The sequence below is a fragment of the Mercurialis annua genome, linkage group LG2 (genome assembly GCF_937616625.2).
Source record: "Mercurialis annua linkage group LG2, ddMerAnnu1.2, whole genome shotgun sequence".
Lineage (NCBI taxonomy): Eukaryota > Viridiplantae > Streptophyta > Magnoliopsida > Malpighiales > Euphorbiaceae > Mercurialis > Mercurialis annua.
In genome coordinates, this window is record NC_065571.1 from 51,879,565 (window position 1) to 51,892,545 (window position 12,981).

At 29.0% G+C, this 12,981-nt stretch overlaps 1 protein-coding gene across 2 annotated transcripts; it reads left to right on the forward strand.

The window, feature by feature from the left end:
* The first annotated feature begins 6,683 nt into the window (after positions 1 to 6,683).
* LOC126670530 (mechanosensitive ion channel protein 10-like) lies at positions 6,684 to 11,493 on the forward strand. 2 transcript variants are annotated; one of them, XM_056104465.1, is made up of 7 exons: positions 6,684 to 7,100; positions 7,388 to 8,829; positions 8,930 to 9,050; positions 10,155 to 10,448; positions 10,559 to 10,761; positions 10,955 to 11,253; positions 11,432 to 11,493. In XM_056104465.1, the coding sequence occupies exons 2-6, from the start codon at positions 7,445 to 7,447 to the stop codon at positions 11,220 to 11,222; spliced, it is 2,271 nt and encodes a 756-aa protein (XP_055960440.1). In that variant the 5' UTR covers positions 6,684 to 7,100; positions 7,388 to 7,444; the 3' UTR covers positions 11,223 to 11,253; positions 11,432 to 11,493. The 2 variants fall into 2 exon arrangements, with proteins under 2 accessions (XP_055960440.1, XP_050220240.1); XM_050364283.2 differs by having other exon boundaries at positions 6,685 to 7,100; positions 7,401 to 8,829.
* Positions 11,494 to 12,981: the final 1,488 nt, after the last annotated feature.

Genomic DNA, 12,981 nt, shown 5'->3' on the forward strand with positions numbered 1-12,981 from the left:
CCAGTCACGATTCATGAAATTGGGTCGTGACAATTAACTTTATTTTTTTTAATGATTGAAAAATCAACATATTATCAACATTATGTCAACAATATGTCAACATAAAATTGAATATAAAAAAGAGTTGAAATGCTTATCAACATAATGTCAACAATAAATCAACAACGAATCAACATAAAAAATAAAATAAAACATATATTTTTGAAAAACTGTGACAACCAATAAAATATCAACAAGAAATCAACAACAAGTCAACATGATAATACTAACATATCCTTATCTAATCTCAGTTAAATTTTGTTTTTTTTTGTTTATTTCACGCACAAAATTATCTAATTTTCCAATGTTTCTTTTAGAATAAAATTTTCCAATGTTAAAATCAAGAAAATACCAATTGATTATCAACACAAAATCAACATAAAATCAACAACAATGTAATATTATAATATTTCAGCAATCAACCATCATTAACAAATCGAACTGCAGAATAAAAAAACACAGAAATACAACCAAACACAAAAAAATGCAGAAATAACAAAAATTTATTCCATATAACCATAAATTTATATTACATAACATGAAATTAGCATTATATTCTTTTAATATAATCTCTATACATGTTTAATGGTGAAAAAACAGTAAAAAAAATTATAGATCTGAAAATAAAAAAGAAAAAGAAGAAGAACAATGAATAAATTATAGATCTGAAATTAAATAGATGACGACGATGAGCAGAGGAGATGATGACGTTGGCAAAGATGAAAACGAAGACGATGATGAGAACGATGACAGAGGAGCGGAGGAATAGAGGAACAGAGGACGGCTCAGCGGAAGACGGCGAACGGTAAAAAAAAGAGAGGAAGATGAACTGAGAGGAAAAGAGAATTGAATGATGAGAAGAGAGAAAATAAATGAAATTATGATTTGTATGCTGTTAGGCTTTAATATATAGAGTCCGTATAAAAGTTATAATTCAGTCCGCACATGATAGTTTAGAAAACCCAAATCTGCATCCGTATAAAAGTTAAAAATTTAGCATAATAGGTTGTTTGTGTAAAAAGCCTAAAATTAACCTAATACAAGTCTAATTAGGAGTAATTACTCAAACCAATTGAACCGGGTCAAGTCGAAGCCCACAAATTAATTAAGCCCGTCTGATCTTATTTTTCTTAAGTTCATGTCTCGATCGAGACAATGTAGGTCTCTCGAGACCCTTACTTTTTTTCTACATGTCTTGAATGAGACCTCATTATATCTTGCGAAACAGGCTTAGTCAAAAAATACACACATGCCTTAACAACCCCATCCAAATGCACTATACCATTAGAAGATTATACCTATATATACTGTAAAGTTAAGACTTCAATGCAACTACTTTATAAATTGTTTCCGGTGTCATTGATGTAGTACAGGGTTGATCATTGATCGATTTGATGCTTTGTATTGATATATTTGGGATCATGGTATTTTGAAATTTATGGATTTACTAGAAGTATTAAATTGGGCTACGTCAAAAAGTTGGACACAATTAATTTCTTAAAGTAATGCTCCCCGTGTAACTCACTTAATTTGAGATATGTGTCAGAATATTTTGATATTTATTATCAACATTTTAAGAGTGTCGACTTCAACATGTACCTTTATGGCTTAACACCACAACATTTCTTTTAGCTCAACAAGTTAAAAATATTGTCTCTCATTTCTTCAGTTTGAGTTACTCACTTTTAGTTGATGCTGCGTTGTGCATGATAGCAAACAATATACCATGGTGAATAAGAACAAAAAAGTAATGTAAATAATTGAATCAATGTAAAATTGAGGAATAAAAAAAGCAAATACTATTTTTATTTTGTTTTCAGAACATACAATTGTTCTTCATCAAATTAAATAAAAACAAATTAATTTCATAAAAAAACACGACCTTAACATGGAATTTTATTTTAATTACGACCTTTAAAAGTTGGCATTTAAAGGCACGATCTTTCATTTTGTTTCAAATCTATCATCAAAATAAAATTCGTTCTATTTTTCAGACTAAAAATTACTAATCTTACATACTCTAATTGAAAGATAATAATATTTGATGTCGACTTATAATTTAGGTTTTAATTAATAGTTTAATAAAAGATTTAGTCAACATAAATACACTAAAATGATAAATTTGAAACAAAATTGAAAGGGCATAGTTCTATAAGACAATATTTAAAGGTCGTGATAAAAATGAAATTTCGTGTAAATGTCGTGATTTTTTATGAAATTAACCCAATTAAAAAAATATATTATTTTCAGTAGTGGTGTAAAAGCACAGTAAAAAAAGAAATAATTTTTAGGGTTAATTCCATATAAAATCACCACCTTTACATGTTTTTTCATTTTAATCACGTCCTTTAAAAAGTGTCAAATAAAATCACCACCTTTCATTTTTTTTGCAAATCTATCGTGGATGTGAAAATTCGGTGTATCTTTATTGACTCGACAACCGGAATCAACAAGAAAAGAGTAAGAGGAATGTATTTTGAGTGTTACTAGAGCATTAGTCAAATTAAAACATTTATTTGGAAGGAAAAAGACATCAAATTTTACTTATCGATGATAAATTTGCAAAAAAATGAAAGGTGCTGATTTTATTTGACACTTTTTAAAGGGCGTGATTAAAATGAAAAAACGTGTAAAGGTGGTGACTTTATATGAAATTAACCCTATTTTTTATGTAAAGAGACAAAAAAACACATAAAATGGTTTTTTTTATGTGTTTTAAATTATACTCTCTCCATTCCAATAGAGTAGTTCATTTTGCATTTATCATACAATTTAAGAAAAACAATTATTGTTTATGGGTTTTATAAAAAAAAATTACTTTTCTTGTCATACCCTATTTAATATAGGGTTCACTTGCAATTTACTTTCAATTTACTCATTAGTAGATTTTAAATAGGAATAATATAGAAATATTGAGAGTAAAAGTTAGTTACTTTTTAAAAATAAATAAATTTTTTGGAATAATTTTTTTTTTTAAATGGACAACTCTATTGAAACGGAGAGTATAAAATGTTTTTCATTTATGCTTCCTCACTTTCTTGTCTTTTGAGTTATTTTTTTCACTCATTTTGTTCTCGGTCTATTTTTTCTATAAAAACAAAAGCCCCCTCTTTTTGCATTATATGTACTTTGGTTTTACAATTCAGAAACAGCGGTCCCCTTTTATAATTATTTTAATTTTGGAACATAGATGAATGATATTCTTAACATCTTTGTTTTGATTTTTTTCAAAAAAATTAAATATATTATGAATCATTTTCATTCCAAAGTAAATAAACTTGAGTAATTAGTCAAACTAATAAAAATTGATACTTGGATCATAAAAACGTAGTGATTTGATATTTTAGATAATTGTATTTTGATGCATTGCTATAAATTTTATAATTTAATTTATAAAATTTAAAAATTGAATCTAATCTAAAAGAAGTTTGCAAATAATCGCATAAAATTTATTTCATAAGATTTTTTTAAAAGATCAAAATTATTTTCTAAAATTATAAATTGATTATAAGTTATTTTTAAATTTTATTGAGTTAATTTTATTTTTTAAAAGACCATTCATTATAATTTGAACAAATTGTTTCATGCTTTGGTGATCTCTACTATTTACAAGTTAGTTTTCTTTTACAAGTGCAGAAATTCAAGTTTTGCTTACTCGGGCAATGATATACAGTGGGTTCTTTAATAATTAATATACATGATAGATGAAATATTTATTAATTATTAGAATTATTAATTTATTGTACATTAAATAAAATATAATATTGAAATTGACTCCCTGAATATTTATCAATTAGTAATATTATTAATTTATTGAGTATTAATTATTATAAGGTCTACTGTAATACTTAGATTTTTTGTTCTTTCCTGATTAGTTTTTGTAGTTGCTTCTCTGGTTTCTGTTCTTTAGTCCCTCCTTGTGGCTTTGATTTTAATAAAATCATTCATTAAAAGAAACTATTAGACCTCTCCGTTAATTTCGACACTTATTTTCAAACGATTTGATACCCCATCTTTAATTTCGTGAACGATTTGATCCCTCACTTCTAATTGTGTTAAATGATTTAGTGCCTCACTTTTAAACGATTTGGTACTTCAGTTTTAATTTCATTAAACGATTTGGTCCTCTAAATTAACAGAAAGGTCTCTCAGTTAATAAAATTAAAACTGAAAAAACATTAAATAGACATTACAAAAAAAAATTGATAAACTATTAATTATGATGTAATTTAGAGACTTCAGCATAATTTGCTATTTAAAATAGGAAAAAAGTGCAAAAATAACTTTGATGTATAGTCTGCGTCTCACGTTGGCATCTCATATATTTCAGATCTCAAAAATGATTCTAACATCTTGAAAAAATATCAAAAATAACTCTTCCGTTAACATTTCTGTTTAATGCCATACACATTTCGGTTTAACGTTGTCCATTTTTTGTGTTATTTTGATATTTTTTTATAATATTAGGATCATATTTGAAATTTGAAATACATGAGGTGTCAACAAAAAATATACTGTCATTTTAACACCTTTTCCCTTTAAAATATCCTCAACTTAAAATGTGAATTGTGAAAAAACAAACTTTAGATACCGACTTAACAACCTCTAAATAATAGCCACGCGTCTGTCACCTGATGCTGCTATTATGCTACCATTTTGGTTTCTTCGGCCTTTTACCATTTGAAATTTTGTGTGTATATGATTTATCTAAAGTAAACTTTTATAGGGCTTTCTTTTAATGAGAAAATAGGGTTTCTTTTTTTAAAGTTCAGGAACACTAAAATAAATTTTACAATTAATATTTGTTCCGTTATATTATTATTCTATTGGTTGAGACTACAAAGTATTAATATTGTCAATCACCAAGACACTGAAATACTATATTAATAGCGATAATTTTATGAATTAAAATTAATACAACTAATAAAATTTATATCAATTTAAATTGTAGATGATTATAAAACAAAGAATACTATGAATTAAAAAATTTAATTTTAATATAATTAACAATAACTGATACAAATTAAAACCACTCCTTCCTAATAATTAGTAATATAAATCTATATTATATATAAAAGCACGGATTGGAGAGTGGGGGGACGGGCACTACATTATTGTCCTTTTCACTTATAAAATTTAATTATTAATTAAAAATTATTAAAATAATCATTAAAATTAGAATACTACTTAAAATAAATTACTATATTAAGGTAAGTTAGAGTACTAACTAAAATAAACTATTATGTTGAAATAATTGTCTAGAGTACTAATTAAAATATAGTACTTTGACTATTTAATGATTATTGTTTTAATTATTTTTTAATTGTATAGAATTTTAAATATGGTAAACTATTTCAATTAACTACTATTTTAATATTTACTTTATATTTTCTATTAAAATTTTCTATAATTACAAAATTTGAATACCAATTAAAAAAATTTAAACAATTAAAACAGTCATCTAAAGTATTTAATAAGATAAACTATTTCAAATTAACTATTATTTTCAAATTTTATTTGATAATTTGACGAGTCACCCTACGAACCACGTGTGAAACACGTAAAGCGACACTAGTATAAATAAAAGAGATAATCACTAAAATTTCGTTCATCTAATATTTGATCAAAATTTTAGTAGTTTTTTTCTCAATTAATGAGTTTAGTTATTAAAAAAATTGATAGAACAATCATAAAAACCATAATTATCTTTATGATTATATATTAATTAACAATATATCTATGAATATTTTAAAATTTAATATTTTTAGACTGGTTTAATTTTGAATTAAAAAAATTTAATAGTTTCAAATTGAATCAATACATGTTGAATGTTACATATTTACCAAACCAAAAATTGTTACAATTAATTAATTTGATCTCAAAATAATATTTTAAATAATATAAAAATAGCTATAAATATATTGTAATTTACTAAGAATTATTAAAAATTATTGAATCTTTTAGTAATTAATTTTTTTTAAATGTTATTTTTAATCAAGTAACTATGATTTATGATTTAAACATAGTTACATACGCCGATGCCGTCTAACCCAAGTGGTTCCAAATGTATTTTTCAGGTTTCGGCTTCGAGTTTCAGTAGAGTCAAGTAGTTTAAGGCCAATTTAACATCTAACGACTAACAATTAACTACTAACAACTAATGTAATTAGATTATGTCTATCGATAAAAAAATATAGCTACATACAACCTTTCAACATGACATCACATATAAATTGGACATATAACATTCAAACCCATTTAAAAATTAAATAATCGGGTTTTAATTAAAATAACTGAATGGAGCAAACAGATCAACAAGTCACATATTAAAAAAAAATTCCATCAACTAAGTTAAAAAGAATCTCAATTGTCATGGGCTGTTTGAAGTTATCCCTTTGAATATTTATTTATTTATTTGTAGATTAAACTATGATAATAATTTTTATTTAAAAAATATTTATTATTACTTAAAAAATAACAATAGTGAATTTGACCAACATTGAGTGGATACAGAAATTAGTAATTACTATTTTTTATTAAAAAAAAAAAAACTGGCTACCATAGTTTATCTTCTTTACTTTATTTGTGCTGAGTAGAAAAATGTGTTAATTGCTAAAAACATTTAGAAAAAAAAAATCATTCAGATTCTGCAAACTGTCCTATAAATTCTGAACATCTTTTGTTTCTTCTTTCTTAAACTTTAAGTTCATAAAAAAAAAAAAGTTCATCATAGTTTAGCATGCGCATTTTCAGCTCTCGAATACTATAATTATGTCCGTATGTTTTTTTTTCCCTCTGTTCTACAGCTTCACCACCTTACTGAAAATTTTGCTTTTTTTCCCCTCATCATTCTCACTTAAAACCCATCAACTTTAAATTTTTTTGGGTTATTTTCTTTAGTGTTTTTTTCTTTAATATCCATGTTTGGTACTTGTTTTTCCTCTGTAAATTAACAGCCAGTTTGTCATTTGCTTGTAGTATTATCTCTGTTTTTTTTTGTTTAAATTTTTGGGCATTTGTTGAATGGTTTGATTTGCTAAGGAAATTGCTGCTTCTTTCAGGTGAAATCATTTTTTTTTGTTCTTGTTAGTTGTTGGTTGTTTTGTTTACCAAAATAAGTGAAATTGCACCATTGTTATTTATAGTGAAGTTCGAAAAATGAGTGTTGTGTAGTGTTTTATCGTGTAAAATCTTGACTTTTAGTCTTGACTCTTTAGTTATTTGTCCATTGTTGGTTAGTAGCTTAATTACTATAAATAATCTGAAAAGATAACGTTTTTCCTTGTTTTGAAGATGGTTTGATTTGTGTTTAGAGCTTATTTTTACTTTAGTTAATTAGCAAAGGCAGTCACTTTTTGCAGGTTTGAGATAAATCAGTCTATAAAGGTGGCAAATTGATGCAAGCATGGCAGAGAAGAGAACAATCAATGGAGGCGGCGGCGGAGGAGGAGGAGGGGAAGTGGTGATAACAATTTCAGGTGATGAAATTGAAACCCCTAAAGGTAATGTGAGTCCAAAAGGATATACCCCAAAAACAGCTTCTATGAGCTACCCTTCACCTGAGATATCAAGGTTTAGCCCTAGTCCTAATAAGCCACCCAAAATCCCTGTCCCTAATGAAAACCTCACTAGACAAAGGTCACTTGCTAGGTCTGTGTATTCGAAACCCAAGTCTAGATTTGGTGAACAGCCAGTCCCTGTCGATACTTCTGTATTGGAAGAGAATAGTCTAACTCTTCAACAACAAATGGATAAGAATTCACCCTATAGGGTTTCGTTTAATATAGGATCACCGGATAATAAGTCTGTTTCTTATACTAGATCAAACTCCTCAAGTCCGAGAACGCCTTTGATGGCATCTCCTGGTGGACCTGCTGATGATGAGGAGGAAGTGGAGGATGTTGTCAAGAAAGTTGAATCGAGTCACGAGAAGCATAAGAAAGTAGGAATTAAGGCTGTGATTCAGTGGATTCCGTTTGTATGCCTTGTTGGGTGCTTGGTGGCTAGCTTGACTGTTGAAAAACTGGAAAAAACCATGATTTGGGGCTTGGAATTGTGGAAATGGTGTGTGCTTGTGTTGGTTATATTCTCTGGCATGTTGGTCACTAAGTGGGTTATGAATTTCATTGTTTTTCTGATTGAGACTAACTTTTTGCTAAAGAAGAAAGTACTCTATTTTGTTTATGGCTTGAAAAAGAGTGTTCAAGTATTTGTTTGGATTTCTTTGGTTCTTCTTGCATGGACATTTCTATTTAATCGTGGCGTTCAGCGATCTAAAACTGCCACCAAGGTTCTAAAATTTGTTACGTGGACTCTTGTTTCACTTCTTATTGGGTCGTTTTTGTGGGTGGTGAAGACTTCATTGCTAAAGATTTTAGCATCTAATTTCCATGTCAACAAATTTTTTGATAGAATTCAAGAATCAGTCTTTTCGCAGTATGTTCTGCAAACTCTTTCAGGGCCTCCACTCATAGAAGAGGCTGAGAGGGTTGGCAAATCAAGTAGCACGGGTCGACTGAGCATCCGGAGTACAAAAAAGGGTAAAACAAAGGAGAAAAAGGTAATTGATATGGGAGTGGTTCATAAGATGAAGCAAGAAAAGGTTTCAGCTTGGACCATGAAGGTTTTGATTGATGCAGTTACAAATTCAGGACTTTCTACAATCTCTAATGCATTAGATGAGAGTGTTGGTGAAAGGAACAAACAAACTGATACGGAGATTTCCAATGAGATGGAAGCAACTGCTGCTGCCTATCACATTTTCAGGAACGTTGCCCAGCCTGGTTGGAAGTAAGAATATTTTTCTTTTCTAGATGATTATGAAGTTTTTATGCCTTTTTTTCTCTCCCTGTTAGTACTTTTCCCTTGGTAAATTTTTTCTTGTGAATAGGTACATTGATGAAGAGGACCTTTTAAGATTCATGATTAAGGAAGAAGTGGATCTTGTTTTCCCACTGTTTGAAGTATCTGAGAATAGACGAATTGACAGAAAATCTCTAACAGACTGGGTGGTAAGCTTCCATTTTTCTTTTATCAGCAAATATCTTGCACAAAAACTTGTCAAGTTCTATGTTTCATCGTTTATTTACCCTTTTTAAAATGCTTCTCAACTCTGGTATTTTAAATTTATGGTCTATTCTTTCAAAAAATATTATTTCATTGTTCCGTTTTAACATTTTCCATTTCAAATCAGTTTTCGTGCAACATTGCTCTGCAATGATCTGATTTTTGCCTTTTGGACTAGTAGCTCGATATCATTGGATTGTACTACTCCCTCTGTCCCACAAAAATAGAAAAAGTAGTCTTTCACAAGAATTAAGAAATTCATTAATTATAGTTAATTTATTAAAATATTCCTAAACCGCCCTTTAAAATTTTCAATAGTGCATCGTTATGAAGCCATTGCATTTAATGCCATACAATATAATTATGAGGGTATATTGATAATTTTATTTAAAATTGACATTAAATGTGACTACTTTTTCTATCTTTATGGGACAAAATACATGACTATTTTTTCTATCTTTATGGGACGGAGTAATTTTTTATTGATGTAGCATATTTGTTAATTAATCATGATGTTAATTGCTAGTAGGGATTGGACCATTAAATTTAAGGGTATTAGTATATTAAGCGATAGCCATGAAAGAAAATTCTACTCCAACGTATGATGTTTGTAGCGATCTAATCCCATAGTTTAAAACGGCACATATAAAATGCTAACCTTTTGCGTTTTTGCATTTTGTAACCCAAATCTGTTTTCGGGAAATTTTGATCATACATGGCAATACGAGAGTGACAGGTCATGTACAACGTGGCACGGATGCACGGATACCACGTATGATCAAAATTGTCGGAAAACAGATTTGGGCTATAAAATGTAAAAACGCGAAAGGCTGGGATATGCATCGTTTTAAACCATGGGATTAGACGCTACAAACATGAGATTTTATATGCCAATACCCCTTAAATTTATTGATATGTCGTTACAATGATGATAGAACTTCATCTTAACCAAAGCGGACAAATTTATGTTCTCAGCATCTTCTACAAGAGAGACTTGCATTGAGTAATGAAGAAGTTCTTTGTTTTACGTGAGTGATAATTTTCCACAGATTAAGGTTTACAAGGGTCGAAAAGCTCTTGCGCACGCTTTAAAAGACACCAAAACAGCAGTGAAACAATTGAACAAACTTGTGACAGGAATTGTGATAATCGTGACCTTTGTTATTTGGCTTCTTTTGATGGAAATTGCAACTACAAAAGTACTTGTAGTTCTCTCATCACAGCTTGTAGTTGTAGCCTTTATCTTTGGGAATACCTGCAAGACCATATTCGAAGCAATAATATTTGTTTTCGTGATGCATCCGTTTGATGTTGGTGATCGCTGTGTTGTTGAGGGCGTGCCTGTATGTTCTATCACTCATTTCCTTGGCATTTTCTTTCCTTTTTTATTTAATTTATTTACTTTTTAGATTCGAAAACCTTCATGAACTTAATATAATTTGAAACCTGACAGTTGTTGGTCGAGGAAATGAACATCTTAACGACGGTTTTCCTGAAGCTTGACAATGAAAAGATTTACTATCCAAATTCTGTTTTGGCTACAAAGCCAATTAGCAACTATTACAGAAGTCCTGACATGGGTGATACTGTGGAATTCTCGATTGATTTTGCAACACCAACGGAAAAGATCGGATTGCTGAAAGATAAAATCAAGCAGTAAGCTGTCTATAACTTCATTATTTTTGTCAGTGAAGTTTATGTAATTGTTTTGATCATATACTTCACGATCATAAATCGTTTTGATCGAAACAATTACTTATTAGTGCAGTCATAATTAAGTACTTTTGGTATAATTGAGATTGAGACATGTAGAGGAAAATAAGCCTATGATTTGCTCTTATTTGGCCAGGTACTTGGAGAGCAGTCCTCAACACTGGCATCCTAATCACAGTGTTGTGGTGAAGGAAATTGAGAATGTGAACAAATTGAAAATGGCTCTTTACTGTAATCACACAATGAACTTCCAAGAATTTGGAGAAAAAAACAAGCGTCGAACTGAACTGGTCCTTGAGATAAAAAGGATTTTCGAAGAGTTGAGTGTAAAATACTGTCTTTTACCTCAACAAGTTCACCTCCGTCATATTGGATCAGAATCAACAGTTGTGACCAAAATGTGATTCTCACTTTCTGCCTCTTGATACTCTGCAAGTATGTGCTTGTTCTTTCCCCATCTGTCTTACCAATTCGATTGCTCGAAAATCGAGTTGCTAGGAAAGCGGTGTACTTCATTAGAAAGTTATAATCTCATGTATCAAAAGTTTGTTTGTTCTAATTTCATGTTAATTCAAATTACTTGGTTCTAATACCTATTATGTATATGATTCAGGTCATGCACGTTACTAATAGATTCTGCAACAGGAGCTATTTTAGGGATCTTAACAATTACGAGCTATCTTTCTCCAATATGGGTAACTAATTACTGACCATTCATTTTTATAACTTGGAGAAGACGTAACGTAACTGCTGTTATCCTGTTATTATCTATGAAGTTGTTTCAGAAAGATATATCATTTGCTAGGAATGCTGTAGTATATCCTCTAGTAACAAAGTTTTATTACTGCATCTGCAAAGCTATGAAGTGGACAATATTCTGATCTAGAATTTTTAATTTACACGGGTGAAATAGTAAAATTTACAAACATAAATTATAAATATAAAGTTTGTAGTTTTGAAAGGTTTTCGGAGGTAAAAACGTAAAATTCAATTAAGTTTCGAGCAATATAGATTATAAACAGCAGGAGACAAGAGTACTGCATTCATACTTGCCAGGCCAAGTTGCCAATCAAATCTTATCTTGTGAATCCAGCTGAAAATCAGCCACGTAGGATAGCATTAACACATCTTCCTGAATCTCTTCAACTTTCTGCTTCTCTGCTTACATATTCATCCACCAATTTTGTCCTAAGAAAGAAAACAACGCAAAATGGCCCCAGTTTCAATGGCTAAGCCACTAAATTTAAAACAGTCACCCAACTCCCAACTCATTCTTCACCCTCTGCCTGTAAGGCCATCAATGGCTGCTTCTTCTACAAATTCTGAGTCTAGAGGTAAGCTTGAAGTGCATGCTTCTCTATGGTCATCCCAGATGTTGCAGAAGCAGCAGTATCTTCATCTCTCAAGAGTTGTATTAAAAGTTAAAATTAATAATAAAAGCCATTATGAAAATATGAGCTAACAACTTAAACTTTTGATGAATTTATTATTTGACATGTATGATTAATAATTAAATTGGTTCCAGTTTGTTCATGTAGTCTCCAATAATCAACCAAAAGAAAATAATTTTTTTATTAAAATACTATTATTTATTTTATTTGAATTATTAATTAAAAAAAATTATATGATCGTTAATGTGTATTTAGTTTGCTTCTATGACTATGAAGTATGAACTGTAGAATTTCTATTCTTATTATTTTTATGTATATAGAAGTTAATTTACGGGTGTAGGCTTGAATCTGAGTCAATTGATAATTTAATTTCTTTCTTATTTTGTATAGTTATATTTCGCGTAGATTATTACTACTTAATAAAATTAAAATTTGAACTAACTATAAATTATATTCTAGTTTTATTTGACTATCAAAGTTAGAATGCAGTTAAAGAACTAAAGTTTACCACTAGTTCAATATAATAATATATAAAAGATATAATTCCTCTATTATTAAACTACTATGCCCTTTGCATCATTTGAAAAGCCTCATTTTATTTTACAAACAATTTAAAAAGATGTAACTATATATTTTTTATTCTTGTTTTACTCTTGTTAATTGCTTTGAAATTCTATTTAGTAATTAATTTTTTTATGAATTGTATTCAACCATTAAGATAACAAAAGAGATAGAAAACAAAACATAAGTTAAAAAAGTACTAAAAAATCTA

Coding starts and splice junctions, on each gene's coding strand:
- LOC126670530 (XM_056104465.1), top strand. CDS start 7,445: ATGGCAGAGAAGAGAACAATCAATGGAGGCGGCGGCGGAGGAGGAGGA. Junction 9,051..10,154: donor AATCTCTAACAGACTGGGTG/GTAAGCTTCCAT, acceptor AATTTTCCACAG/ATTAAGGTTTACAAGGGTCG. Junction 10,762..10,954: donor CTGAAAGATAAAATCAAGCA/GTAAGCTGTCTA, acceptor TTATTTGGCCAG/GTACTTGGAGAGCAGTCCTC.